This window comes from Spermophilus citellus (genome assembly GCF_964194105.1).
Source record: "Spermophilus citellus genome assembly, chromosome: 18".
NCBI lineage: Eukaryota > Metazoa > Chordata > Mammalia > Rodentia > Sciuridae > Spermophilus > Spermophilus citellus.
The window spans coordinates 3,095,054-3,122,289 of record NC_138200.1 but is presented as its reverse complement, the minus strand read 5'-3'; the positions used below and the strand labels follow the sequence as shown (position 1 = coordinate 3,122,289).

Sequence of the window (27,236 nt, the reverse complement as noted above, 5' to 3'; positions counted from 1 at the left end):
GAGGGGTCCCTGGGGCTGTCCTGGGGGTTTCTGTCTGGTCCCTGGTGGGCAGATGCTGTGTCTGCTGCTCTGTTGCTGCGTCCTGAGCTGTTTTCCTGCCCCAGGCCCTTCTGCCATGATGCCCTCCCCCTCTGGGGCCCACAGCAGTGGGTTGGCCACTGGGAACTGAGGCCTGGACACTGTGAGCCAAATAGACTTCTCCTCCTCTAATTGTTCTTGTCAGGTCTTTGTCACAGTGATGCAAAAGGTGACTTAAACAGCCACCTTAAAAACAGAGAGAGGGAGAGGGAGGAAGAGAGAGAGGGAGAGAGAGGGAGGGAGAGAGAGAGGGAGAGAGAAGGTGGGAGAGAGAGGGAGGAATAGAGAGGGAGTGAGAGAGAGAGGGAGGGGGAGAGAGGGAGTAAGAGAGAGAGGTAGAGAGAGAGATAGAGGGAGGGAGAGAGAGGGAGAGGGAGAGAGAGAGGGAGAGAGAGACAGAGGGAAGGGAGAGGGAGAGAGGGAGAGTGAGAGAGACGGAGGGGGAGAGAAAGAGTGAGGGATAGAGACAGGGAGGGAGGGATAGAGAGAGGGAGGGAGAGAGAGAGATAGAGGGAGGGAGAGGAAGGGAGAGAGAGGGGAAGAAATATGATTCTTCTGACCCATCAGACAATGTCATAGGAATCTGAGTGACCAGATGTTTCCTCCTGGGTCTTGGTTAGCCCTTTGCAATTCTGATAACCAGGAGACTCTGTGGTGGTCAAGGACTGGTCAGTAGAATCCTAGGGATGGAAGTGTTTCACGTTCATCTCGACACAATAATATGGAATTAAAATATTCATAAGCCAATGTGTTAATTTTTCTTAGTTGTTTATTTATGAAAATAGAAACCAGCTTACCTCCATGAGGTTCATACCATAGCTGAGCACCTGCTGTCACACACACACACACACACACACACACACACACACGTTAAAGAAGAGTGATGACAAGGTCATGGAGAGATCTGCGCAGGACAGTGCTCTGAACACTCACAAAAGCTACTACTTTTCATTCCATGGCGTGTGCAGGACAGGGATCCTCAGTTCATTTCATTGGTGTTATTTGCTCAGCAGTTGTGTAGTGAGTGGGTGGACCGGCCAGGGACAGCATGGCCCTCAGCCCTTCCTGGAGGCCGTGCTTTGCCTGCACTTGAGGGTCCACCTGGGGAGGGAGGGTGAGAAGTGCTGTGGGGCCTGAATGTGCGACCACCTCCAGACGCACAGACAGCAAAGCCACAGCTCTGGGCTGGACAGTGGCCTGTGGAAATCCCTGCAGGCCCAGGCCACAGCAGGAAAGAAATAGACAAATTGGGTTTCATGAAAACTTTCAGGTTTTGTGCAGAGGAGACAACATCGTCACTGGGCACAGTGGCACACCCCTGTGGTCCCTGCTCCTGGGAGAGCTGAGGCTGGAGGATCACAGTTGGAGGCCAGCTGAGCACATTTGTGAGGTCCTGCCTCTCAATTTAGAAAATTTATGTATCAATTCATGCGTACGTACTTAAAATACATGTGGTATGGTGAGCTGAAGTGTGGATCTCTTATGGGGAATCCATCAAGTTAACTCTACAGCTGTTTGTAGTGAACCATGCCAAGGTGGAGAAAATTCTCATTGACCCTTGCTTGGTCTCCTGAAATTCAGGCCTTTACAAGATGTCCATCACTTGGAGGCTTTGAATGATCCCAGAGGTGCTGGGGCTCAGGAGCCATGGCCCTGGTTGCTGTGGACCTTCCCAGCGGGTCCTCAGGTGTCAGCCCTGGGAATGGGGCTGGTGCCCTGGGGCGGTGCCGTGTCTGCTGGTTGTCTCCATTGTGCTCAGGAGCTCAGGAGGCTGGTCTCTGGGCTGCACTGACTGCCCGGGTCACCACACCTGCCCCTTTGCAGAGAGGCCCAGAACCTGATCTAAGCTGTCCACAAGCACAGGTCCTGTGGTGGGGTTCCCTGGGCAGAAGTGTCCCCGAGGAGATCCTGGGGCACTGTCCCTGCTATCAGGAGAAAGACAGCCAATTGTCCTGTGGTTGCATCCCACTGCCCACGGTTGCAAACTGCTGGTGCCTCTTCTCATTGTGACAGGGACAAAGGCCAGCATCCCCTCTATCCAATCTCCCCCCTTTGCAGTGGCAGGTCCCCAGCACTGTCCCCTCCACAGCAGAGAGGACCTGCTTTCACTCACCACCACCTTGAAGCCCAGGCGTCTGCTCCTGCCCTGCCCCTGCTCCAGGAGGCCAGCTTAGGCTGGCACTGCCCAGGGCTGGGCTGCTCACCCCCAGGGGCAGTGTTTCCTCTCTATGCAGAAACTGGACCCCAAAAATGAGAAAAGAAGAAGAAGAAGGGGTGGGGGATCCCATGGAAACTGACGGGAAACCAGGGGAGAGGGGAGAGAGGGAGTGGGAAAGGAAGAACTGTGGGTGAAACGGATCAAATTTTCCCAGGTTCACACCTGAACATCCACCGAGCATCCCACACTGTGCCTGTCCATAAAGCACTAACTAAAAACACGACAAATAAACAGACGAACGTCCAGGAGGGTGAGGAGGGGAACAGGCAGGGGGGGGGGAAGGGGAGGGCTGGGGCCTCAACTGGAGCAACCATCTCCCATGCCTGCACGACTGTGTCGAGATGAACCCCAACGTCATGTGTGTCTTCTGTTAACGAAGAAATACCATAAAAGACACAGCAAATCAGCATCAAATCTTAGAAATGTCATCATTTAAGATAATATATTTTAGTCATTTTATCCAAGTTAAAGGACAGATGGAATCAACAGAAAGTGGTGAATTTTGAAAGATATTAAACAGCTGACTCAAGCCTGGTGGTACACCCCCCGTCTACTCCCAGTGACTCTAGAGGCTGAAGCAGGAGGATCCCAGGTTTGAGGCCACCCTGGGAACCTTAGAGAAGAGTCACCAGGGCTGGGACGTGGCTCGGGGTAGAGCACTCGCATACCCAAGTCCTTGTGCAGGGCTGAGGTCAGCCCCAGGTGGGGGAAAGAGATGAAAGGACTGAAGTCCACTAAGGTCAAGAAGGACAGAGTGACCAGAGCTGAACCCAGGAGCACCAGGGGCGGGCTCCAGGTGCACGGGGAACGTGATGGAAAGGTGGAAATGACCCCCAGGACACGGTGGATGTGGGCAGGCCCAGGTCATCCAGCCTCTACTAAACGGGAATTGTTGATGAAGAGCACACAAGTAAGGAGTAGAGGATTCACTTTACTTCTACACCATCCTGTGTGAGTATTGACTCCCGTGTTCATGTGCCTGGGGACTGGTGCCCAGGACAAGTTGCATAGACCCAGGAAGGTGGTGAGACGTAATGAATGTCTGTGTGGGTGCTGCATGGCCACAGTGGGCTTCCAGTGTCCACAGGGGTCTCTGTGAGGGGCCGAGCGGGGCCTGGGAGGGGCCTGTGCTGCACCCAGGTCTCACCTGACAGCTGCCCTCCCCGGCCCTTGCTGGGGTGAGAAGAAGCTGGTCACTTTGCTGTGTGGGAGTGTGGACACCCCCAGAGGCCCGTCTCCATGCGCTCTCCAGGGGCAGCAGTGATAAAGAGCTCCCTGTGCTGGTCTCTCACACAGGTTCAGGCTCACTCTGCAGGTCGAGCTGTGAGAGAGCTGGCCACGTCCTTCACGGGTCCCCTGTCTATCTCTGCAGCATGTATAGACCATTCCAAGGCCAGCGATTCTGTTCCTGCTGAGCCGTGGATGCTGGAGCCTGAGAAATTTTTGCTGGTTTCAATGATCCACTTTCCACCATCTCTGAGTTCACTAGACCAGCCCCCCTCTCCAGTCCACAGGTTCCCCTGCCAAAAAGTTTCAGATTTAATTCATCTCTGCTGCTATTTGCAGGCCACCCTCTCTGCCTGCACGTCCCCTTCCCTAGGGGCTGATCACCCTCTGCCACTAGCCTGTCCACCTGGGGCACCCTTCACAAGTGATTTCTCTCTTTCTTTTTCGTCCTGGGATTGAACCCAGGGCGCTTCACCACTGAGCCCCCTCCCCAGCCCTTTTTAGTGTTTCATTTAGAGACGGGGTCTAGCTGAGTTTCTAAGTGGCTGCTAAGTGGCTAAGGCTGGCTCTGGTCCTCCTCCTCTGCCTCCTGAGCTGCGGGGATTACAGGGTGCAGCACCGCGCCCGGCTACACGGGATTTCTCACATGCTGTTCACTCTCTTGGTCTGCACAGCGTGAGGTTCCAGGAGCTGTTAGTTCTGCACCTGGAGGAGCACCTTCCTGCTGCCCAGGTGGTGCTGGGAGGGTCCTTCCTGGAACCCGCCCCCTCCCTGGCCATGCACTGGCCTCCTGCTGGGCCTGGTCATCTCAGCTTCTCCACCTGGAGCTCAGGACCTGCCCAGAGAAGGTAGGACGAGTCTCAGTGCTCAGGGACAACTTCTGCCTCGCTGCCCAACGTGGACACGCCTCAGGTGCCCAACAAGTGACGTTCCAGATGACGTGCCACCTCAGTCCCAAACAAGGCTGGGAGCCATCTGGTCACCCTCACCACATGCCTGGCCGTGGACACGTGGCTTAGGTGCTGAACGGAACCTCCCCAGGCTGACCAGCAAGTTATCCCCGACACTATGTCCTCCCGTGCCCAGGGGTCTCAGCCCACGTCCCCTGGGGAAGCCACGTCCCCTCACATGCGGTAGGCGCTGGGAGCTGGTGTCGCAGACCCTCCTGGGCCCTGTGTTCCTCCTCCTCCCCCTGAACAGCTCTGCTCCGAACATCCCAGGAAACACTGCACACAGCCAGGGCTGCTCAGCTCTGGGCCCCGCCCTGCTGTCCCTCTCCTGGGGACGTCCTGCTGACCAGCACCTGGTGCTCACACCCATGTTGGGGAGTCTGTGGAGCCCAGTGTCCATGCCACACGCCCCAAAGGGGAGTTACCGCCTCCTGATACCCATGGGTCTGACTTGCCTGATCTGACCTTTGGGACAGTGGTGGGGTCTCATGAACTCTGGCCATCAGGGGCCATCAGAGGAGCCCTCCCACAGGAAGTCCCCAGACACACCTGCCTGGTCACTGACAGGGCAGGTGCTGCCACCTCAGGGCCCCTCCAGTGAGACCCCCAGGGTGCCCTGTCCTCCTAGGAGCACTGTGGTCATTCCACTGTCCAGACGTGAGGCGAGTGGCTAAGGCTGAGCACTGGTGGGCAGAGGGACCTCACGCTACAAGCCTGGCTGTGCCCTCCCCAGAGCTTCCTGGAGGACCCTGTTCTGTAGGAGGCGAAGGAGGGGCCCTGCACTTCTCCTCCCTGGACCCCAGAGTGGAGCGGGGCCTCTGCAGGCCGCTGGTGCTGGGAGGATCCCTAAGGAGCAAGGACAGGCTTCAATTTGTCCCCACAAGGTAAACGGCCCTCTCAGGTCACCAGGGGGCTGTCCACAAGGTTGACAGGAAGTGGTGAGTGGGCTGAGCTGTGGCTCCGCCTGGGCTCTGCCTGACTGCAGGGGAGTGGACAGCCCACCCTAGACCCGTGGGCTTCACGTCCTACCTTCCTTCCTGTGAGCACTGAAGGCCTGACCCAGACGCTGCAAGTTTCAGATTAGGAGGAAGGACACTGCACTCGCCCTGCCCACCTCCTGGGGGGTCCGTCCTCCCAGGGCCCCTGTAGCTGTGCATGGTGGGAAGGTCCCCCTGAGTAACTGTGAGCACCTGAGATTCCAGGAAGACTCTGAGAAGCTTAGAGCTGAGGGGACTAGAAATCTCTGGGTCCTCCTAGCAGGCCAGGGACAGGGCCTGGGACCTTCCCAGTGGAGTCCCGGTCTCACCTGCAACCTCCTGGGCTGACCCTCACCCGGCCCTGTCTGACAGGGTCCTGCCCAGAACCGCCCCAAGCCCCACCGAGGCTCCCCAGGCTCCAGCCTGCTCTCCCATCTCCTCCCACTCCTCCCCAGCCCCATGGAGTCTCCTCTCTCCCTCTCTGGTCTGCACACAGGGAAGACCCGCTCCCCAGCACCAGCCCTGCTGTTGGCCACCCTCCTCCATGTGACGAGGCTTGGAGGCTGACCTCCCCCATGAAGGGGAAAGGCTCCTTGGTCTCACAGGGGCAGAGGTCTCAGTCCACGGTCCCACGGTCCTGCTGCCTGGGGCCTGTCATGAGGGGTACAACATGGTGACAGGTGGTGGAGCCACCAGGGCCACTACAGAGGGGAGCAGGCCAACCCACAGCCTGCGGGGCTGGTCCCCTGACCGGCCACCTCCACTGGGTCTCACCTCTTAGAGGTTCCGTCCTCCACTGCACCAGGCTCAGGGTCACCCTTCCACACCCAGGCCTGGGCGCCACCAGAGCTGACCCCAGCAGCCTGCCCCTGACTCCTGCTCTCCCAGGGCCCCAGGGCTCCTGCACCTGCCGTGGTCAGAGCAGGTGGATAGCTGGCTGGGACCCCTGTGCTGGGCCTTGGTGGCTCTGTTGGCGTTGTAGAGACTCAGGCCATCATGGGGGGACAGGGCATGGGGTGCCCAGCACTTCCCACTGTCGGGACACCCAGGGCGTCTTCTCCCAGGGCAGCCGTCACCCACACAGGGAAGTGGGGTGGACTGTGGTCATCCCTGAAGCCCACATGCTGAAGCCTTGGCCACCCGCCGTGCTGCTATGGGAGGTGCAGGAAGCTCAGAGGTGGGGCCTGGTGGAAGGGACGTGGGCCTTGGGGACGAGCCCTTGAGGGGACGTGGGGACCCTGGCCCTCCCTGGCTCCCTTTGCTTCCCACCTGCCAGGAGCTGAGAGCTTAGCTCCTCCGTGGGCTTCCACATGTGCTGCCTGAGCAGGGCCCAGGGCACAGGCTGGCCACCAGGACGAGGCTCTGCCCCAGGAGCCGCAGTGACCCTTCCTCTTAGCGGCTTTCCCCAGGATCTGGCCTTGGCGGTGGAAAGTGGACCAGCTCCTCTCCACGTGCACAGGGAGGACCTCACCTCAGCAGCTCCACAGCCCAGGGCTCCTCCAGTCCAGAGCCTTGCACTCATGGAGGAGGATCTGGCCGGGCAGCCTGGGAGGCCTCGCTGTGTCCCCTTGTCACTGACCCCGTCCTGGGGTGACCCTTCCTTTATGCAGGACCTGAGTGCTCACTGCCCCCAGACTCTGCACCTGGGGAACTGACCTGCTGCGAGCTTGGGGAAGCCCTGGCCCCTCTCCTGAGCTCCTCCACGGGAGACCACAGGCAGAGCATGAGGCCAGGGGACCCAGTGTCAGCCAGAGGAGCACTGTCCTGCCAGCACAGCCAGGCTCAGGGGTGGTGACAAACACCTCAGCTCTCAGCCAGGCTGCTCTGAAGATGGAGGGAAAGGCTGGAGCATGGACCCCAGAGAAGATGGGAAGGCTCTTCCCCCACATCCCAGAACAGAGCATTTCATGTGCAGCACGGGGACCTGGCGCAGGGAGGAGGGCTCGCTCCTTTCAGCTGCTGCGTCAGTCAGCTCTGCGCTACTGCAACAAAACACCAGAGACCACCAACTTAAACAGACCAGAGCTGCTGAGGGAGGGGTTTGCTCCTGCACAGGCTGCACCATGGTGGGCTGCACTGGGAAATCAGCCCTGAGGCCCATCTGCTGGTCCAGCTCCCAGAGGGCAGGGCACAGGCCTCCACCATGCTGGAACTCTGGGGCCTCTCACACACCTGCCCAGTATCTGCTCATGTTTCACCTGGTCTGGGAGTGACCCCCACATTCCCTTCCTGGATCCTCTGAGGACATAATCCTGGGTTGGACTCAGCCTGTGTGGGGCCGACTCAGGTGGGGCCTGGGGCCTGGCCTGGCTGGGCAGCATCAAGGTCAGATATGAGGACCTCAGGGTCAGTGGGACCTCAGGTTTGTGCTGAGATGTCCCCAAGGGGTGGAATTCCCCTGAGCCCTGTCCTGGGGAAACCAGAGTCAGTTTAGGGAGGGGCCGTCCCCATCCGGTGGGTGCGCAGCTCTGGGGACCAGGGGCCAGCAGCAGCCCCTGCTCACCACTTCCGTGCAGTCTGACCTGCAGGGCCTGCACTCTCCTCTCTGGACGCTGGAGTCTTCAGAGCAGGCGGCATGAGGTCCACCCTGCCTGTCCTCCTCTGCCTCGGTCAGTGTTGGTGGAGGGAGGGACACAGGCTGGGTGGGGAGGGTCCCAGGTGCCAGTTCTGGGGCAACCCTCAGGTTTTAGGTCCATATGGCACCAAATGGCTGCTGGCACGACAGGGAGATATTAGGCCCACACCCAGATGCCAGCTCCTCACAGGGATCTCTCTTCCAGGGCTGAGTCTGCAACAGAGCCCCCAGGGGTCTTCAGGTGAGTGCCCTGCAGCCTCCCACGTCCTGCCCAGGCTCAGCCCCTGGGGTCTCAGGAGAGAAGAGAGCAGCCTGGGCCGAGGGTGGTGACAAGGTAGGGCAGTGGGACCTGGGGTAGGGACAGGCCAGGACCAAGCCTCTGGTTTTCTTGCAGGGACCCTCCCTAAGCCCAACTTGTGGGCGGAACCAGGCCCTGTCATTCCCCGTGGAAAGTCAGTGACCCTCTGGTGTCAGGGATCACAGGACGCCAAGTGGAACTGTCTCAGTAAGGAAAAACCCTGGAGCCCCACATGCAGAAGCCCCTTAGAGGGGCCAGGGAACAGGGCCATGTTCCCCATCCCCACCATGACTGCGCAGGATGCAGGAGGGTATCAATGCTACTATCAGAGCCCTGCTGGCTTCTCACAGAACAGTGAACGCCTAGAGCTGGTGGTGACAGGTGAGTGGACACTCAGGGGTCCGGCCCCGGCTCTGCCTAAGGAAAGGGGTCTGTCTGCCAGTTGTCCCTCTCACAGCCCATTAATGGGGGAGGAGGGAGCCATGAACGCCTGCCTCCTTCTCTCCTAGGATTCTACAGCAAACCCAGGCTCTCAGCCCTGCCCAGCCCTGTGGTGACCTCAGGAGGGAATGTGACCCTCCAGTGTGGCTCATGGAAGGAATTTGACGGCTTTATTTTGGTGAAGGAAGGAGAACACAACCTCACCTGGACCCTGGACTCACAGCAAAAACATGGTGGGCAGTTCCAGGCCGAGTTTTCTGTGGACTCCATGACACCCAGCCACAGGTGGACATTCACATGTTATGGCTATTTCAGGAGCAGACCCCAGGTGTGGTCAGAACCCAGTGACCCGCTGGACCTCCTGGTCTCAGGTAAGGAATTCCCATCCTTCACTCCAATATTTGGTGAGGCTGCGACCTTGTGGGCAGAGACTCAGGGTGAGAGAGGGTGACCTGCAGGCAGGACGGGGGAGGCAGGGGGTTGGCAGGATCCAGCCCTCAGCCCAGTCTCTAGTTCCCTCCAGGGGTGTCCAGGAAGCCCTCCCTCCTGACCCAGCAGGGCCCTGTCCTGGCCCCTGGAGAGACCCTGACCCTCCAGTGTCACTCAGACGTCACCTATGACAGATTCACTCTGTCCAAGGAGGGGGCACAGGACCTCCCCGGCGCCCTGCCCAGCAGCCCCAGGCTGGGCTCTCTCAGGCCGACTTCCTGCTGGCCCCTGTGAGCAGCTCCCACGGGGGTCAGTACAGGTGCTACGGTGGACACAGCCTCTCCTCTGAGTGGTCAGCCCACAATGACCCCCTGGACATCGTGGTCACATGTAAGGAGCCAGAGGATGAAGTCAGAGAACCAAACTCTGCACAGCCCTCTGTGGCAGCCCCAGGAGGTGATGGACAGGGTGAGGTGGGGTCTCAGGAGAGAGACAGGGAGGGGCAGAGAGGACAGAGACAGGGGACACAGGGACAGGAAGAATCAGAGACAATGAGACAGACAGAGAGCACAGGGTCCTCAGAGAGAGGCCCTGGGAGGTCTCAGCTCAGAACAAGCTGGGGCCACCCTCACCCTCCTTCCTCTCCCCAGGACAGCTCCCTGGAACACCCTCCCTCTCAGTGCAGCCTGGTCCCACCGTGTCCTCAGAGGAGAACGTCACCCTGCTGTGTCAGTCACATATCATGATGGACACTTTCCTCCTGTGCAAGGAGGGGGCAGCTGATCCCCCCCTGCGTCTGAGAGCAGAGTACCGAGCCCCATGGTACCAGGCAGGGTTCTCCATGAGAGCTGTGACCTCAGCCCTCGGGGGGACCTACAGGTGCTATGGCTCTCACAGCTCATCCCCCTACCTGCTGTCACGGCCCAGTGCCCCCCTGGACCTGGTGGTCTCAGGTGAGTGACCCTGACCCCATCCTCTGTGAGTTCAAGGATTCCCTGAGGGCCCTGCCCAGGACAGCTCTGGGTGGGATGGGAGTGGGGGGCCCTAGGGAGGGTCGGCCAGTGGGACTCACCCCCCAGAGAGGAGGGGCCAACGGGGTCCTCCAGCCTGTGCACCCACCCACCACTGGAATCAGGAAGGTGCAGGTGGGCACAGGAGGGTCCTGGGGAGGCCAGGAGGTGTAGGAGGATGGGCAGAGACAGTCCCCAGGGGCAGCCTGTATCCCTCACCCTCCTGTTCTCCTCATTCCCAGGACCCTCTGGGGGACCCAGCTCACCACCCTCAGGACCCAGGTCAACAGCTGGTGAGTCTCAGGGGCCTCTGTGCAGACAGTGTCCTGCATTCTTGGGCCACCAAGAATCACTCTGAGCTACAAAGTCCAGTTACCAACTCAGCTCAGCTGTGTCCAGGGCACTGCAGAGAATGGTCAGGACCTCAGGCCCTGGGGCTCAGGGCGGGGAGGCATGAGGGGGAGGTCCAGGCAGAGGTGACTCTGGGCCCAGCCTGGGGAGGAGCAGCCGGCTGAAGTGGGGGGCAGGCAGCCCAGCCCTCACCTCCCACCCACCCCAGGAGGCCCTGAGGACCAGCCCCCCACCCCCACGGACCCAGGACCCCAGAGTGGTGAGTGAGGGGCTCTGGTGGGAGGTGGGTCCAGGGCAGGGCTGAGCTGAGGGGGAGCAGCCCCCTCTGGAGATGCTGACGGGGACCAGCCCCTCCCCTCTGGGCCTCAGTTTCTCCCAGGGCAGAGGAGAGGCCTGGCCCTGACCTTCAGGTGCCTCTCAGGCTGACCTTGGCTGTGCCCTGCTGGGAGAGGGGCCTCCAGGGAAGCCTCCAGGACCTGAGTCTGCAGGGCCCTGTCCCCTCTGTGCAGTGACAGTGACACTGAGCAGGGGAGGGCTCAGGGCCATCGGGGGGTCAGGCTCTTTTCCTCCAGCTCAGGGCTGAGCTCTGGGGGAGAGAAGGAGACTGGGAGTCAGACCCCCCAGTTCAGGCCCCGCTCTGCTGCTTCCTGCTGGGGACCTGGGTGAGCCTCAGTGTCCTCGTACCTTGGTGGGTGGATGGGGTGCTGGTGCCTGTCACATGATTGACAGTTGCAGGTGTCATGCAGTTGCTCTGGGCTCAGCTGAACTTTGCTCCAACGTGACTCAGACACAGTCCTGACCTCCCAGAGCACAGAGAGGGTGAAGGACCAGGGAGAGGAGCAGAGGGGACCCTGAGGACCAGGAAGGGCTCAGAGGGGCTCCAGAGAGTCCTGTGGTGAGAATGAGGCAAAGAGGTGGGTCCCAGGCAGGACAGGCTCCGCAGGTCACAGGCCCCTCCTCTACTTGGTTCTCAGGAGCCACTGAGACCATCAGCCCAGCGCAGAGCAGCTCAGACCCCAGCTCAGGGGAGTCGGGAGGATTCTCAGGTATGATGCTGGACTCTGAGGGTCACGTCCTGGCCAGGGGAGGTGGCTGCCCTGAGTGGACATGTGGGGATCCTGGCCTCCCCGACCTCTGACTTCTGTGTCCAATTCCCAGCCTCACCTCCCCAGGATTACACAGTGCAGAACCTCATCCGGATGGGCGTGGCTGGCCTGGTCCTGCTGGTCCTCGAGATCCTGGTGTTTCAGGCTCAGGACAGCCAGAGAGGGACCCGAGATGCAGCCAGGAGGTGAACAGGAGAGAACAGGGCACGCTCAGAGTGCAGAGCTGGGAGACAAAGGACCCTCAGGAGTCTGAAGACCACCTGGACAGGTGGGGCTGCACCTGAGACTGTCCTGGCAGCAGAGGTGACTGGGTGCAGGACCAGCTGGGTGCTGGCTGCAGAGCCTTCCCCACCATGCTGTGCACACCCAGGGCTGTCCCAGTGCTGTATACAGCCCTCTACGCGCCAGTCCCCACTGGGAGCTGTGAGGATGCCCCTGAAACACGGGACATGCAAGCCACAGGCTGGTGTCTGAGGGACTGTGTAACAGGTGCTGGTCCTGTGGACATGACTGTTGAAAAAGTCTCATTAAAACCCTGAGAGTCCTGTGGTGTGTTTGCTCTTACTGTCCATGTCCCCTCCTCCCACCCTCCACATGCCGAAGTACCACCACGTCACCAGGTCCTGGTGTAAATCCAAATTCCTCTGCTCACTGCTGGAGTGTAGAGAAGTATCAACCTGCAGTGTCACATAGAGTCACCTCCCGACATGGCTCCCTGGGTCCTGCAGGGTTTCTCTTCTTGGAATCACTAGGTCCTGTGTGCGGCCCATCGTGACATTGTGATGTCACTCCCTCCTCCCCACCTGGGCCCCTGTGTTCCCCTCACTCCTCCCCCTGTGTCCTGGGGGCTAGAGCACAGGCTGAGTGCGAGGGGCTCCTGGCCACGCTAATGGACTGGGCACCTGTGGCTTCCCACCCAGCTTCTCCCAGAAGCACCCCCAGGACCACCAAGACCAGCCCAGCCAGGCCCAGGGGACAGTTCAGCTCCATGGAGTTCTGGGGGGTGGAGGCTGCAGGCAGAAGGACACGGCTGACTGTCAGGACAGGTCACTGGCAGGTGGACAAGACCCACCCCAGGGCCCTGAAACAGGAGCCACTCCCCACTTTCCAGACCAGAACCTGTCCCTGTGGGCACTACCCCATGCAGAGTCCCAGGTGACCTACTGTTAGGGACCGGTGAAACGTCGGAGGAAGAGACCACCAAGAGACTGCCTCATGCAACAGCAAAAGGGTTTATTTGGGGACCAGCATGCTGGGGCTCAGAGCTCACTAGAGCAAAGAGAGAGAGCCCTGAGAACAGCTTAAGCAGAGCTTATATACTTTTCTTGGAGAGGACAGGGAGGGAAGTTCATTGATGGGTCAGGGCGTGTGGGCAGTTTGCCTGCAACCAAGTGAGGGAGTGCATCCTGCAGTTTGGCAGTTGGGGACAGCACATCCTGGGAACAAGATTTCAACAGTGTTTTGTTAAGCATATGGAAAAACAGAGTGACAAGTACCTATTTTATTAACCTTTCACTACTGTGGGGCAGCTCACTCCTGTGGGTGGGACTGATGTCACCTGGGACTCCTAGGAGTCAGAGGCTGGTGAAGGGCTGGGCAGCCTCTGCCCTAGGCTGACTGTGGACTCCTGAGCCCTTCTCCTGACTGTCCCATCATTGGGATCACCCTGCCCCACCTCCCCTGCGCCCTGTGTCCCTCCCAGGTCTCCCAGTGAACAGGAGGGCCCTGGGGACAGGGGACTGGAGCACACACAGCTGCCTTTGATCAAACTCAGCTCCAAGTCTAAGGCCAAGGCCATCTGGAGAAAACGGGGGACGAGCAGCCTCTGCCACCTGAGGATGAGAGGGGAGCTCAGGGCCTGGTGGTGCCCACAGCCCACTGTGAGAACCAGCCATGGGAGGGCAGAGTGTGACCCTGGGCGGGACCAGGGCTGTCTCTGCTCTGCCAGTTCATCCAGCCCCACGTCTGCTGGACCTTTGGGTGTCCCCATCCCTCCTCTCAGCCCAAACCCCAGCATCTGAGGCCTTGGGAAAGGGGTCAGGGTGGGTGACCCCTGTGTGTGCGTCCCTAGGGCAGGATGGAGGGACTCTGCTGGCCCTTCACTGGGTGACCCTCCTCCCCCAACACCCAGGGTCACCTGGGGACACAGTGCTGAGCTACAGTGAGCAGGACCCAGAGTGCATGGGGCTGGGGTCCCAGGTGCATCCCCAGCCCAGTGCACCCTGGAGCTGACCTCCTGAGCTGGTGATTGACAGAGCTCTGGGTCTGCAGGTCCCAATGGAGTCTCAGTGCACAGGACCGTGACACGTCACCTCACAGACACGGGGGAAGCCCTGACAGGACCAGGGTCCCCACAGCATGGGGACAGGGAGGGGATGACCGAGGGTCCACACAGGGACACTGTTAAGGTCCCCAGGCTCCTGGATCCACATGCCCCTGTCCACAGCTGCCCTGTGAGGAGGCTCTGGGACCTGCACTCACCCTCCTGTGCGTGGATCGCCTGGCCCAGGCAGAGCCCTGGAAGAGAAGCCCAGTGAGAAGAGCGCCCCGGTTCCCCCAGAGCTGGGCCAGCAGGGCCTGGTGGAGCCTGGGCACTCAGCCTCCCTGCTCCCCAGGGTCAGGGTGGCCTTCTTCCTGTCCTGGGGTGGCTGCGAGACCTCCCAGGCCCCTTCCAAGAGGCTCTCTGCTGCCCAGAGAATGAGGACCACGTTGCTCTCCTGGTTGCCTTCTTTCTACTGATTCCTTTTTAGTTAGTGCGTTGACATTACATGTAAATTTGACATCCATTCAGGTCGGCTCAAGTCTGCACAGAGCGCAATGTGGTCCTCCTCCTTCCCCAGGTCCTCCCTGTTGCCCGCCCTCCTTCCTGCTCCTCGGGACCCTCCTCTGCTCCATTGATCTCCCTTGTCCTTTTGTGGTCCTTTTTTCATTTCTTTTTTCTACTTAGCTTTTGCAGTCAATGCCATCATGTCATTCTTCTCTTGGCTGGGAAGAACTCCACTGTGTGTATGGACCAGATTTTCTTTATTCATTTATCTGTTGACAGGCACCTGGGCTGGTTCCATCATTTGGCTACTATGAATTGTGCTGCTATACACATTGATGTGGCTCTATCCCGATAGTACGTGCATTTAGTTCTTCTGCGTAAATACCAAGAAGTGGGGTCACTGGGTCATATGGTGCTTCTATTCCTTGTCTTTTGGGGAATCTCCATACGGCTTTCCAAAGTGATTGTGCTACTTTGCAGACACCAACAGGTATGCGTGTCCTTTCTCCCCACAGTCAGGCCTGTATTCATTGCTATTTCTATTCTTCATATCTATATACACACAGATATGACAGAGGAATGCATTACAGTTCTTATTACAGGTACACAGCACAATTTTCCGTATCTCTGGTTGTATTCTTGATGATTGCCATTCTAACTAGTGTGAGATGGGATTAATGTGATTTTGACCTGTATCTCCCTGATTGTTAGAGATGTTGAACCTTTTTTCCTATGATTGTTGGCCACTCACATTTCTTGTTTTGAGAAATGCCTCTTTAGGTCATTTGGCCATTTATTGAGTAGGTTGTTAGTTTTTTAGGTGTTATGCTTTTTAGTTCTTTATATATCCTGGTTATTAATTCCTTATTGGAAGGGAAGCTGGCAAATTCCTTGTCACATTATGTTTACCAGATCTAGAAGTTTCTGGTGAAGTTTTTGGTTCCTTTAAGCATCAGTCATCAAAGATATTTGAACTTATTCTGTCCTATTTGTATCCCTAGAATTTCCTTTTCTTGCCTGATTGCTCTGGCTACACTCTCAAGAACGATCCTGGATAGGAGTGGTGAGAATGGAGATACTTGTCATGTTTCTGACTCTGGAGGCAATGCTCAGTATGTCGTGGGCTTTGGATTTCTCACATAGGGATTTCATGATGCTAAGGTGAGTTCCTTCTGTCCCTAGTTTCATCAAAGTTTTGTTTTGGTTGGTTGTTTGTTATTTGCAGTGCTGAAGATTCAACCTGGGGCCTACACATGCTAGCCATCGTTAAACCACTGAGCCAGTGAATGTGTGCTGGATTCTGTCCCCAGGGTTTTCTGCATCTATTGAGATGATCATGTGATTGTTGTCTTTGGTTTTACTTACGTGATGAACTATGTTGATTGATTGGTGGGTATTGAACCAAGCTTGCATCCTGGGTTGAATCTAACTTGATCATCGTATGCAGCCTTTGTTAGGGGTTTTGAATATGGTTTGCTATTATTTTATTACCAAGTTTTGCATCTATGTTCATCGTGGAAATTGGTCTACAGTTTTATTTTCTTCGTGTGCCTTTATCAGGTTTGTGATCCGGGTAATATTGGCGTCATAGAGTAAGTTTGGTAGCGCTGTCCCCTTTTCTATTTTACAGAACAATTGGAGGACCTTTGCATTGGTTTTCTTTAAAGGTCTGGCAGCTGAGAATCCATCTGGACTTATTGACATGTTAATGACGAATAAAAATCCATTGTGTTTGGGGGGTACAATTTGTCATGTTGGGATGAGTCCATTGTGACATGAGCACCACATTGAGCTCATGAACACCCCCAGCTGCCCCACATGTTATGGTCAGAGGTGGTGACCTGCAAAAGCTCGTGTGGGAGACCACGCGAGAAGGTCTGGAGGAGAAATGACTGGGCTACAGCCATAGCCTGGTCAGTGGGCTAGTCCCTGGTGGGAAGCTGACGTCCAAGGGTGCGGCTGGAGGAGGTCAGACCTGGGGTGTGGCTGTGGGGCATAGATGTGTATCTGGAGGGGACCTCTGCTCCGGGTCACTGTGCTGTGAGCTGCTCTCCTCCTCCACACCCCCAGTCAGGATGTCCTGCTCACCTGGACCCCAGAGGAAGGGACAGAGGTGTCCCCTCGGTAACTAGGGGCTCTGGAATGCACTTTTCCTCCTCTACCATTGGGCTGGTCAGGCCTTAAGTCACAGCAGCGAGAAAGAGACTGAAACACCCGAGCTGCTACCTCCACTTTTCTTTTCCTGTGGTGAGAACACTGAAGGTCTACCCGCTGCAAATCTCAAGTACACGACACAGCTGTGTGCACTGCTGTCCTCGGGGCTGGGGACATGGGAGACCCCACACCTGTGGTTCTGCAGGATGCAGGACTTCTACAGGTCTGTGCACACCGTGGTGACCACACTCGCAGACACTAATGATTCTACTTGATAGTTAAGGCTGGGACTTTTTTTCAGGGTTGGGGGTGAACACCAGGAATCCAAAATGCTGAGCAACTGTCTCAGCCCCACCCAGTGGAACAGAAGTTGGTCTCTGCTCTTCTCGCTGTATCTGCTGTGGGTTTGCCTTTGTTGCTGCCGCAGGGTGTTAAGGGCTGCCCAGACTGGTCTCCTGGGCTCCAGACGTCCCTGGTGCTCCAAGCCTCCTGAGGAGCTGGGACCCCAGGCTCCCAACACTAGCCCTCCCAGGTCTTTGAATGGGAGTTTTCCTGATCTCTGCCAGCTACGTCCTCCTCTGAGATAATGGACTGTGGGAGGAGTCGGCCACTGGGCACCAGGAGCAGCAGGTTTGGTGGGAGGTGTAGTGCCCTCCACCCCTGTCACAAGGGCCCCACCCAGGACCATGCCTATGCCCATGGCCTTCTGCAAAGGGCTCATCCCTCCAGGCTTAGGGAGCCCTCAGCACTGAGCAGAGTTCGACTTCCGCAGCATCTCCAGAAAGAAACAGGGAACGCACCACCATGAAGCACCTGTGACACGGAGAGAAATTGTTCAGAGCTGATGCAGACAAATAGGTACCATGATCTCTGAGCTCTAGATGCACCTGAGTCTCTCTCAAAGACGACACAGCAATTGAGCATCAAAACCTGAAAAGTACTGTGAGTTAGAAGAGGATGTTTTACTCATTTCAATTATAGTAGGAGACGGAGGAGATGGATGGAAACAGTGAACCCTTAAAAGGTATTACAGAGACCAGCCCAGCACAGGGGCCCAGGGCTTTAACTCCAGTGACTCTGGAGGCCAAGGCAGGAGGATGGCAAGTTCAAGGCCACCTGGGGAACTGAGGAACCTCATGACTCAAGGTAAAAAGTAAACAGGACTGGAAACGTAGCTCATGGGAGAGGCCTGCAGAGCACCCCCAGGACCTGGGTTCTATCCTCAGGGCCTCAAAGAAATTAAAATACACATATATTAAAGAAATGAAAGGACTTTAAAGTTCAAGACGGCAGAGTCACCCAAGCAGGGGCGTGCTCACAGAATATGGAGACAGTGAGGGACATGCAACAGTGACACCCAGGACACAAAGGCAGGTCAAGAACTCCCACCTCTGCTGACCTGGGATGCCTGAGGGACACGGCACACGAGTGAGCTGCTTGTGATCATATGAGCACATGATCACCATGGGGACTGTGGCCTGGAATCCACTGCGTCCTGCAGGTGCCAAGAGAGACAGGGAGATACAGTAAAGGGTCTCTGTGGTTTCCACGTGGTCAGCCCAGCACAGTGGCCCAGGGTTTCAACTCCAATAACTCTGGAGGCCAGGGCAGGAGGATAGCAAGTTGAAGGCCAGCCCAGGGAACGGAGGAAAACTTGTGACTCAACATAAAAGAAAATAGGACGGTGGACATAGCTCATGGGAGAGGCTGCAGAGCACACCCAGGGCCTGGGTTCCTTCCTCAAACCTCAAATAAATTAAAGCAAACAAAAAGTTTTCAGAGAAATGGAAGCTCATAAAGGTCAGGAAGCCACAGTCACCAGAGTTGACATCGGAGAGGCTCAGGGGCGAGCTCACAGATGGTGGAGAAGGCAAAGGACAAGTAACAGTGACCACCTAGGACACAAGGACCTGAAAGGCAGGCCAAGAGCAACCCTTCTACTGACCTGGAATTCCTGGTGGACATGACACAAGTAGGAGCAGGGGGCACACGAGTGACCAATATGAGACACGGACCACCAAGGGGACTGAGGCATGAGTCCACTGGATCTCAACCCAAGGACGGCAGTGAGATATTCTAAAACGTCCCCAGGGATCTATGGGCCACATTAAGCGAGCAGTGTGCACACAGTGGCTGGTCAGCAGGAGGGTGCGTGGGGACTTGGAGAGGCCTGTGCTGCACCCAGGTTCCTCTGACAGCTGCCCAGCCCCAGCCCCTTCCTGGGGTGAGGAGCTGGTCACCTTGCTGTGGGGAGGAGGCAGCAAACCTGCAGGGTGTGAAGGTCCTGTGACCACATCCTGCTCATTGCTCAGCTCCTGCATCCTGGTCCCAATGTGGCCCCAATTCACCCACCTCCTGTCCCTGCTGGGCCCTGGAAGGGGAGGCAGCAGAGGACATGGTGGAAAGTCCCTCCTGAAGACATTGGGCCTCCAGAGCCCAGGCTGGAGGGGGAGCCCTGGGAAGCTGAGGTCATGCACTGAGGAGCCCAGGGTGACCTGCCACGGCCAACACTAGGGACAGGCAGAGTCCTGGGAGAGAGTCCACAGGGGTTACCTCTGTGTGGTTGTGTCACAAGTGCTCCATCTAAGCACCTGATCTAGGGACACACGAGGATCCTCCCAGGTGCAGATTGTGGTTTTAGCAAAACACGAGGGTCTCTCCCAGGTAGGAGGGGTGGGGACAATGAGGGGACCTGGGATCCTCTGCACTGGGTCCTCTGGAAGCAAAGGAAAAGGACGCTGGACCCTGACGCTCCCACTCTCCTCTGAGACCTGCCTGGACACCTTCTTGGCCTCAGCCAGATCTGCAAAAGGCCGAGGTGACCACGTTCTGGGGTCTCCAGGGTGGGCGGGTCACCTGGTGAGCAGGGAAGCTCCGGTGCTGGACACAGGGACCCCTGGGGACCAGGCACTGCCTAAGGGTCTCCACCTGACAGGGGGCTGAGGTCAGGGTGCCCCTGCTGCAGTCACAGGGACTGGCCAGCAGCAAGTGACCTCCAGACCTTGAGCACTTTCTGATGAAGAAGAATCTTAAATGGGCTTCAGTTTTGTCTTGTTTTGCTTGATCTGGGGGATGTCACTCTAGGGCTGTCCCTGGTTCCTGGTCTTCTATCAGAATTCACAGGCTCTGACCCTGCACGGTCCACACCAGCCTCAGGGTGTCCTGGGGGAGCTACTCCAAGGAGGTGGGCCTCCTCCTGAGCTGCGGAGGGGACCTTTCCCAACAGCTCCCATGAGCCTGTGACCTGGCCCTCGGGCACCTGCAGTGAGTGGATCCTCACCAGGACTCACCCTCGCAGAGCTCCTCACACAGAGACCCCTGGAGCTCAGGGTCGCAGGTGGGAGACTCCAGCCCATTCCATGTCCACGCAGTGTCCACAGGGCACCCCACCAGAGCCACAGCAGGGGAGCTGGCAGGGAGCCGAGGTGACAGAGACCTTGAACATGGAAGGGTCAGAGACAGACTGGACTCTAGTCCTGGGGCTGGTGTTCTCGTCAGTGAACTCAGGGAGAATCCACTCCTTGACCAGGACGTGAGGCTGAGACGCCTCCTCCTGACCCTGAGCTGGGGAGGGCTCACAGATTCAGATGTCCTCCCATAACAGCAGGGTCCAGGAGCAGCCCTGCTCAGCATGTGTCCACCTGAGCCCACTCCTGCTGCCCCTGATCCTCCCCTGCCCCACCCTGGCCACTCCTGCAGGGAGCAGGCTTCAGAGCAAGCTGAGATCACAGCAGCCCACACTGGACCTGTCCCCAACCTCTGGCCACCTACTCTTTGGCTCCCAGGAGGTGCACCCTTGGGGGCTGAGGGGCAGCAGGGAAACAGTGCTCAGCCACAGGAGGTGGACGACCTTCCTGCTCTGGCCAGAATCTCCACCTCTTCCCAGGGCAGCAGCAAAGAGCACTTGGGGTGTGGGATGGACCTGGGCTAGACGTCCACGTCCCTTCCTGGCTCCCTGATTGCACAGATGTGCCCACTGCTCCTGGAGCTGGGGGTGCATCTTGGAATAGAGAGAGTGCCTGGGGGGTTGAGGGCTGGGGACTCAGGAGCCAGCACACGCTGCAGGCCACTGGGGTCCCCTCACACAGCCACCAGCACAGGTGCTCAGGGGTGTGCTGATGACAGATGCACCAGGTCCTCCAGGATGGGCCACCAAGCTGACTCCCTCAGTGGACCTGGGTAGCTGGTCTCCCTGGCACTGTCCTCTGTGCTAACTGTCACTGGTGTTCCATCAAACCCAGGTCCAAAGGGGCCAGGACGGGGTCATAGAGCTAATGGGGTGAATGGTGCAGAGGTGGGGGTCCCCTTCCCCAGGCTGACCTGTGGGGTGTTGAGGACCATGGTGGACACCAGGACCCCTGCCCATTCCTTAACTGACTGCCCACCTCCCTGCTCCTCATGCCCAGGGCTGCTGACCTTCAGGAGATGGCCAAGAGGTGATGTGGTAGAATGGGCCATGCATTAGAGGGGACCCTGGGGAGGTGGAGGTGGCCTGGCGTTGGTGGCTAGTTGCCTGGATCTAATGGGGAGAGGCCTGAGTGACCTCACATATACCCCTGCCTTGTTCTGCTCTTGATGGGAGGACCAGGAGAGTACACCAAGGCCTCTCTCCATTTTGCACCCACAGATCTGCTGTAAGACCCAGAGCCCAGGGAGGACCCCATGATGGACAGGAGGTGAGATCTGCAGCTTGGCCCCCACCTCAGCTGCCACCCTAGTCCTGCCGCTGCCCCCACTCTGACCACACAGAGCTGCCCAAGAAGGACCTGGATCCAGCCCTGGGAGGATTCCCAGATTCTCTGTCTCCTCCTACAACCATCCGGTGCCTCTGAGGAGAAAACAGCAGAGTGAATACTTATAGGATGACCCTGAAACCTGGAGGTCCCAGCAGGTGCCTTGTCCCAGAGACTAGGAGGCTGAGGCAGGAGGATCACAGGTTCAAGGCCAGCCTGGCACTGTAGCAAGACCTGTCTCCAAACTGAAAATAAGCAGCCTGGGATGTAACTCCAGGGTAAAGAGACCCTGGGTTCAGTGCCCAGGACTGAAAATCCACCCCCAGGGTCCCTTAGCAGAGAGCCAGCTACTCCAGCCTCCACTGTGAGGTGCAGACAGGGCGGGGCGTGATCCCCTGCGCACCACCCATCTGTCCTGCTCCTCATTATCCTGCGGCTCTCTCTAAACCCTACTGAGGGCTTCTGGAAGTCTGAGGCGTAAACTCAGACAATCTTCAAATTCTTCAGTAAACTTTCATCTTCTTGTTTGGCACCAGGGATTGAACCCAGGGGTGGTTGAACACTGAACCACAGGCAGCCCTCCTTTGTATCTTACCTAGAGACAAGGAATCACTACCTAGCTCAGGGCCTTGCTGAGTTGCTGGAGGCTGGCTTTGAATGTGTCATCCTCCTGCCTCAGCCTCCGAGCTGCTGGGGTTACAGGAGTGCCCCAAGGTCCCGGCCTTCAGTGTTCCACATCCGCGCCCTCCCACAGGGCTCCCTGTGAACACGTTGGCCCCGTAGACTAAAATTAGGGAGGACCCACTACCTGGAGGTAATCCAGCTCCTTGGCCCCCTGAGCCCCGGTCAAATCTCTGAAACCTCCTGTGGCTGCAGCCTGTCCAGCAAGGCAGGGAGACTGGCCATCCTGGGTCATGGTGCAGGGCCAGACACCGACTCCTTGCCCGTGACCTAGGTCTCCTGCAGGAGACTCCAGGGGGTGACAGTGTCCACCTCCATGGCAAGATGACGTGGTCTTCTGGGAGGTGGTGACGAGCAGAGGCCCTCCTGGATCCTCCCCTGGCCCCCCCCTGCAGCTACCTGCCCCAGCGACGTCCCCCACGCTGTGTCCTCCCAGGCCCACGAGTCTCAGCCCACGTCCCCTGGGGAAGCGCACGTCTCCCCCACACATGGGAGGCTGACTCAGGTGGGGCCGACTCAGGTGGGGCCTGGGGCCTGGCCTGGCTGGGCAGCATTGAGGTCAGTATGGAAGGGCCTCAGGGTCAGGGGGACCTTAGTTCTGGCTGAGATGTCTCCAAGCGCGGAATTCCCCTGAGACCTGCCCTGGGGAAAGCAGAGTCAGGTCAGGGAGGGGCCGTCCCCATCCGGTGGGTGCGCAGCTCTGGGGACGAGGGGCCAGCAGCAGCCCCTGCTTACCACTTCCGTGCTGTGTGACTGCAGGGCCTGCACTCTCCTCTCTGGATGCTGGAGTCTTCAGAGCAGGCGGCATGAGGTCCACCCTGCCTGTCCTCCTCTGCCTCGGTCAGTGTTGGTGGAGGGAGGGACACAGGCTGGGTGGGGAGGGTCCCAGGTGCCTGTTCACAGGGAGCCCTCAGGTCTTAGTCTCATATGGTACCAGATGGCTGCTGTGACCACAAGGGACAATAATCCTCCCCAACACTGAGATGCCAGCTCCTCACGGGGACCTCTCTTCCAGGGCTGAGTCTGCAACAGAGCCCCCGGGGGTCTTCAGGTGAGGGCCCTGCAGCCTCCCACGTCCTGCCCAGGCTCAGCCCCTGGGGTCTCAGGAGAGAAGAGAGCAGCCTGGGCCGAGGGTGGTGACAAGGTAGGGCAGTGGGACCTGGGGTAGGACAGGCCAGGACCCAGCCCCTAGAGAGTACCTGTCCCTCTAATGTCACACTGACATCAGCTATCACATATTCACTCTGTCCAAGGAGGGGGCACAGGACCTCCCCCAGTGCCCAGGACAGCAGCCCCAGGCTGGACTCTCTCAGGCCGACTTCCTGCTGGGCCCTGTGAGCAGCTCCCAGGGGCTTGGTGTAGATGCTATGGTGGACACAGCCTCTTGTCTGAGGGGCCAGCCCCTAGTGACCCCCTTAACATCCTGGTCAGAGGTGATAAGCACAGAGATCCTGTCAGTGATCGAAATGTGCAGAGTGTTGTGTGTGGAGCCCCAGGAGGTGATGGCCAGGGTGAGGTGGGGTCTCAGGAGGGAGAGAGACAGGGAGGGGCAGAGAGGACACAGACAGGGGGACACAGGGACAGGAAGAATCAGAGACAATGAGACAGACAGAGAGCACAGGGTCCTCAGAGAGAGGCCCTGGGAGGTCTCAGATCAGAACAAGCTGGGGCCACCCTCACCCTCCTTCCTCTCTCTAGGACAGCTCCCTGTCACACCCTCCCTCTCAGTGCAGCAGGGGCCCACAGTGTCCTCAGGGGAGAACGTGACCCTGCTGTGTCAGTCACAGATCAAGATGGACACTTTCCTCCTGTGCAAGGAGGGGGCAGCTGATCCCCCCCTGCGTCTGAGAGCAGAGTACCGAGCCCCATGGTACCAGGCAGAGTTCTCCATGAGAGCTGTGACCCCAGCCCTCGGGGGGACCTACAGGTGCTATGGCTCTCACAGCTCATCCCCCTACCTGCTGTCACAATCAAGTGACACCCCTGGACGATGTAGTTTCAGTTGAGAGGCCCCTGACTCCATCTTTTGGAGAATTCTACGATTCCCTCAGGGCCCTGCCCAGGACAGCTCTGGGTGGGATGGGAGGGAGGGGCCCTAGGGAGGGTCGGCCAGTGGGACTCACCCCTCAGAGAGGAGGAGCCAGCGGGGTCCTCCAGCCTGTGCACCCACCCACCACTGGAATCAGGAAGGTGCAGGTGGGCACAGGAGGGTGCTGGGGAGGCCAGGCAGGTGTAGGAGGATGGGCAGAGACAGTCCCCAGGGGCAGCCTGCACCCCTCACCCTCCTGTTCTCCTCATTCCCAGGACCCTCTGGGGGACCCAGCTCACCACCCTCAGGACCCAGGTCAACAGCTGGTGAGTCTCAGGGGCCTCTGTGCAGACAGTGTCCTGCATTCTTGGGCCACCAAGAATCACTCTGAGCTACAAAGTCCAGTTACAAACTCAGCTCAGCTGTGTCCAGGGCACTGCAGAGAATGGTCAGGACCTCAGGCCCTGGGGCTGAGGGCTGGGAGGCGTGAGGGGGAGGTCCAGGCAGAGGTGACTCTGGGCCCAGCCTGGGGAGGAGCAGCCAGCTGAAGTGGGGGGCAGGCAGCCCAGCCCTCACCTCCCACCCACCCCAGGAGGCCCTGAGGACCAGCCCCTCTCCCCCACGGACCCAGGACCCCAGAGTGGTGAGTGAGGGGCTCTGGTGGGAGGTGGGTCCAGGGCAGGGCTGAGCTGAGGGGGAGCAGCCCCCTCTGGAGATGCTGAAGGGACCAGCCCCTCCCCTCTGGGCCTCAGTTTCTCCCAGGGCAGAGGAGAGGCCTGGCCCTGACCTTCAGGTGCCTCTCAGGCTGACCTTGGCTGTGCCCTGCTGGGAGAGGGGCCTCCAGGGAAGCCTCCAGGACCTGAGTCTGCAGGGCCCTGTCCCCTCTGTGCAGTGACAGTGACACTGAGCAGGGGAGGGCTCAGGGCCATCAGGGGTCAGGCTCTTTCCCTCCAGCTCAGGGCTGAGCTCTGGGGGAGAGAAGGAGACTGGGAGTCAGACCCCCCAGTTCAGGCCCCGCTCTGCTGCTTCCTGCTGGGTGACTGGGCAGGGGACCCCCTCTCAGCCTCAGTTTCCTCATCTGTCCTGGGGGGTGGGTGGCAGTGCCATGATGCCTGAGTGACAGGGCTGGAGGTGACGGGTGGAAAGACCAGCAGGGCTGGCACACAGTAGGTGCTCAGGTAAGCACCGTGGCTCCTCGTCCACACCCCTGCCCAGGACTGGGAAGGAGTCTGAAGATTCTGGTGGGGGTCTCGGTTCCCCTCCTCCTGCTGCTCATCTTCGTCCTCCAGGGACACCAGTGTCGGGGACCATGCAGGAAGGCAGGTGAGTGGGGAGGGGAGACGTGGTGGCATCTCATGGGGAATCAGCAAGTTGTGCTCAGGGCACACAGGATGGGAAGCCCTGGTTGTCACCCTGACCAGCAGGACCACCCAGGAGACCCAGCAAGAGCCCCTGTGGGCCTCACAGGTCTGCCTTCTTCTCCTCACACAGGGCTCAGCACTGCTGTCACCTCCCCAGAGGCCACCCAAGGCCACCAGGTGACCCGTCCTCTCCTCCACCCTCTTCTCTACTCCCAGCTGATTGTGCTGATGGGCTCTGGTCGGCCTCCTGCCCTGAGGCCTGGGCACTGGCCTCTATCCTCTGCCTCCTCCCCCTGCTGAGCTCGCTATGCCTGCTCCTGATTAGGAGGTGGACCTGGCCACAGCCCTGCCCTGCACTGGCCCCCTCCCAGCCACACAGATGGCCGACTCCTGGTGGTTTGCTGTTGGCAAGGCTCTACTGGGGGCTTGGGGACAGCAGCAGCAAACACAGTCTGGTGCTCAGACACAGGACAGCCCCGGGACAGACAGACGGGGCAGAGGCAGACAGGAGTGGGGAGTCCAGGCACATCGATGGCTTTGAACCCAGGACAGAGCCAGGTGGGGTGGAGGGCCACGGGCAGGAGCAGGAGGGTTATCTGAACAGTCAAGTAGGGTTCCCTGGGGAGGACCCTGGACAGAGCCCTAACCACAGGGACAGGCCTGAGAGCATCTCAGGAAGAGGGTCCTGCCAAGGGAGCAGCAGTGTGAGGCCAGTGGGCACAGGCTGACCTGTCCAGCAGGCCCGAGTCCAGGTGTTGCAGGTGATGCATGAGGAGCAGGTGTGACACGTGGCAGGACAGAGGTGGGCAGGGCTCAGTCCTGCAGGTGCCTCTGCACTGGCTGAGCCTGAGAAGCCCCTGGAAGTTCTGCTGGGCATGGAGAGCAGACTGCTGGCTACAGGTCCCTCCAGCTCCCTGTGGGAGGTGAGGGGCACAGCCAGAGTGGACTCAGGAATTGCCTGCCTCTGTCCCCTCCACAGAGCCCTGCAGATGAAGACCCCTGGGCAGTCACCTACGCTGAGGTGTCCCACTCGAGAGTAGGGCATGGAGGACTGTCCACTTCATCCCCTGAGTCAGGGACATTTCTGGTCATAAAGGACACATCAGAGGGAGAAGACAGCCTGCAGACCTGCAAGGTGGGTCCTGTCCCTTCCAGGGCCCAGGCTCTCCAGGCACCAGCCTCTCACCTGTCACCACTCTGTCCTCACTCCAGGTGGCTGCATCTGAACCTCCACAGGATGTGACCTATGCCCAGCTGAAGGACCTCAAGCTCAGACAGGGGACAGCCACTCCTCCTTCCTCCCAGGGACTGGAGCATCCAGCTGAGTCCAGTGTCTACGCCACCCTGGCCATCCACTAGCCCAGGACACCACTCAGATCCCACACTGCAAGGACAGGGTCACGGGGACATCAGCAGGCACAAGATAGTGCACAGACACTGACCTAGGAGTCACAGCCAGCCTGGTATGGCCTGAACTGGAGCAAATCATCTCCCGTGCCTGCATGAGTGTGTCATGATGAACACCAATATCATGTAAGTCTTCAAATAACTAATAAATACCAAAAGACACAGCAAATCAGCATCACATCTCAGCAATATCATCATTTAACTTAATATATTTTAGTCATTTTGTCCAAGTTAAAGGACAGATGGAATCAACAGAAAGTGGTGAATTTTGAAGATATTAAACAGCTGACTCAAGCCTGGTGGTACACCCCCCGTCTACTCCCAGTGGCTCTAGAGGCGGAGGCAGGAGGATCCCAGGTTTGAGGCCATCCTGGGAACCTTAGAGAAAAGTCACAGGGCTGGGACGTGGCTTGGGGTAGAGCACTCGCATACCCAAGTCCTTGT

General features: G+C 58.5%; 1 protein-coding gene across 1 annotated transcript; it reads left to right on the top strand.

The window, feature by feature from the left end:
* The first annotated feature begins 7,944 nt into the window (after positions 1–7,944).
* On the top strand, positions 7,945–26,869 carry LOC308637581 (leukocyte immunoglobulin-like receptor subfamily B member 5). Its single transcript, XM_081274100.1, has 11 exons — positions 7,945–8,059; positions 8,231–8,266; positions 8,420–8,704; positions 8,833–9,135; positions 9,844–10,146; positions 10,446–10,496; positions 10,763–10,813; positions 25,240–25,347; positions 25,516–25,562; positions 26,365–26,520; positions 26,598–26,869. The coding sequence occupies exons 1-11, from the start codon at positions 8,026–8,028 to the stop codon at positions 26,742–26,744; spliced, it is 1,521 nt and encodes a 506-aa protein (XP_081130226.1). The 5' UTR covers positions 7,945–8,025; the 3' UTR covers positions 26,745–26,869.
* The last annotated feature ends 367 nt before the right edge of the window (positions 26,870–27,236 follow it).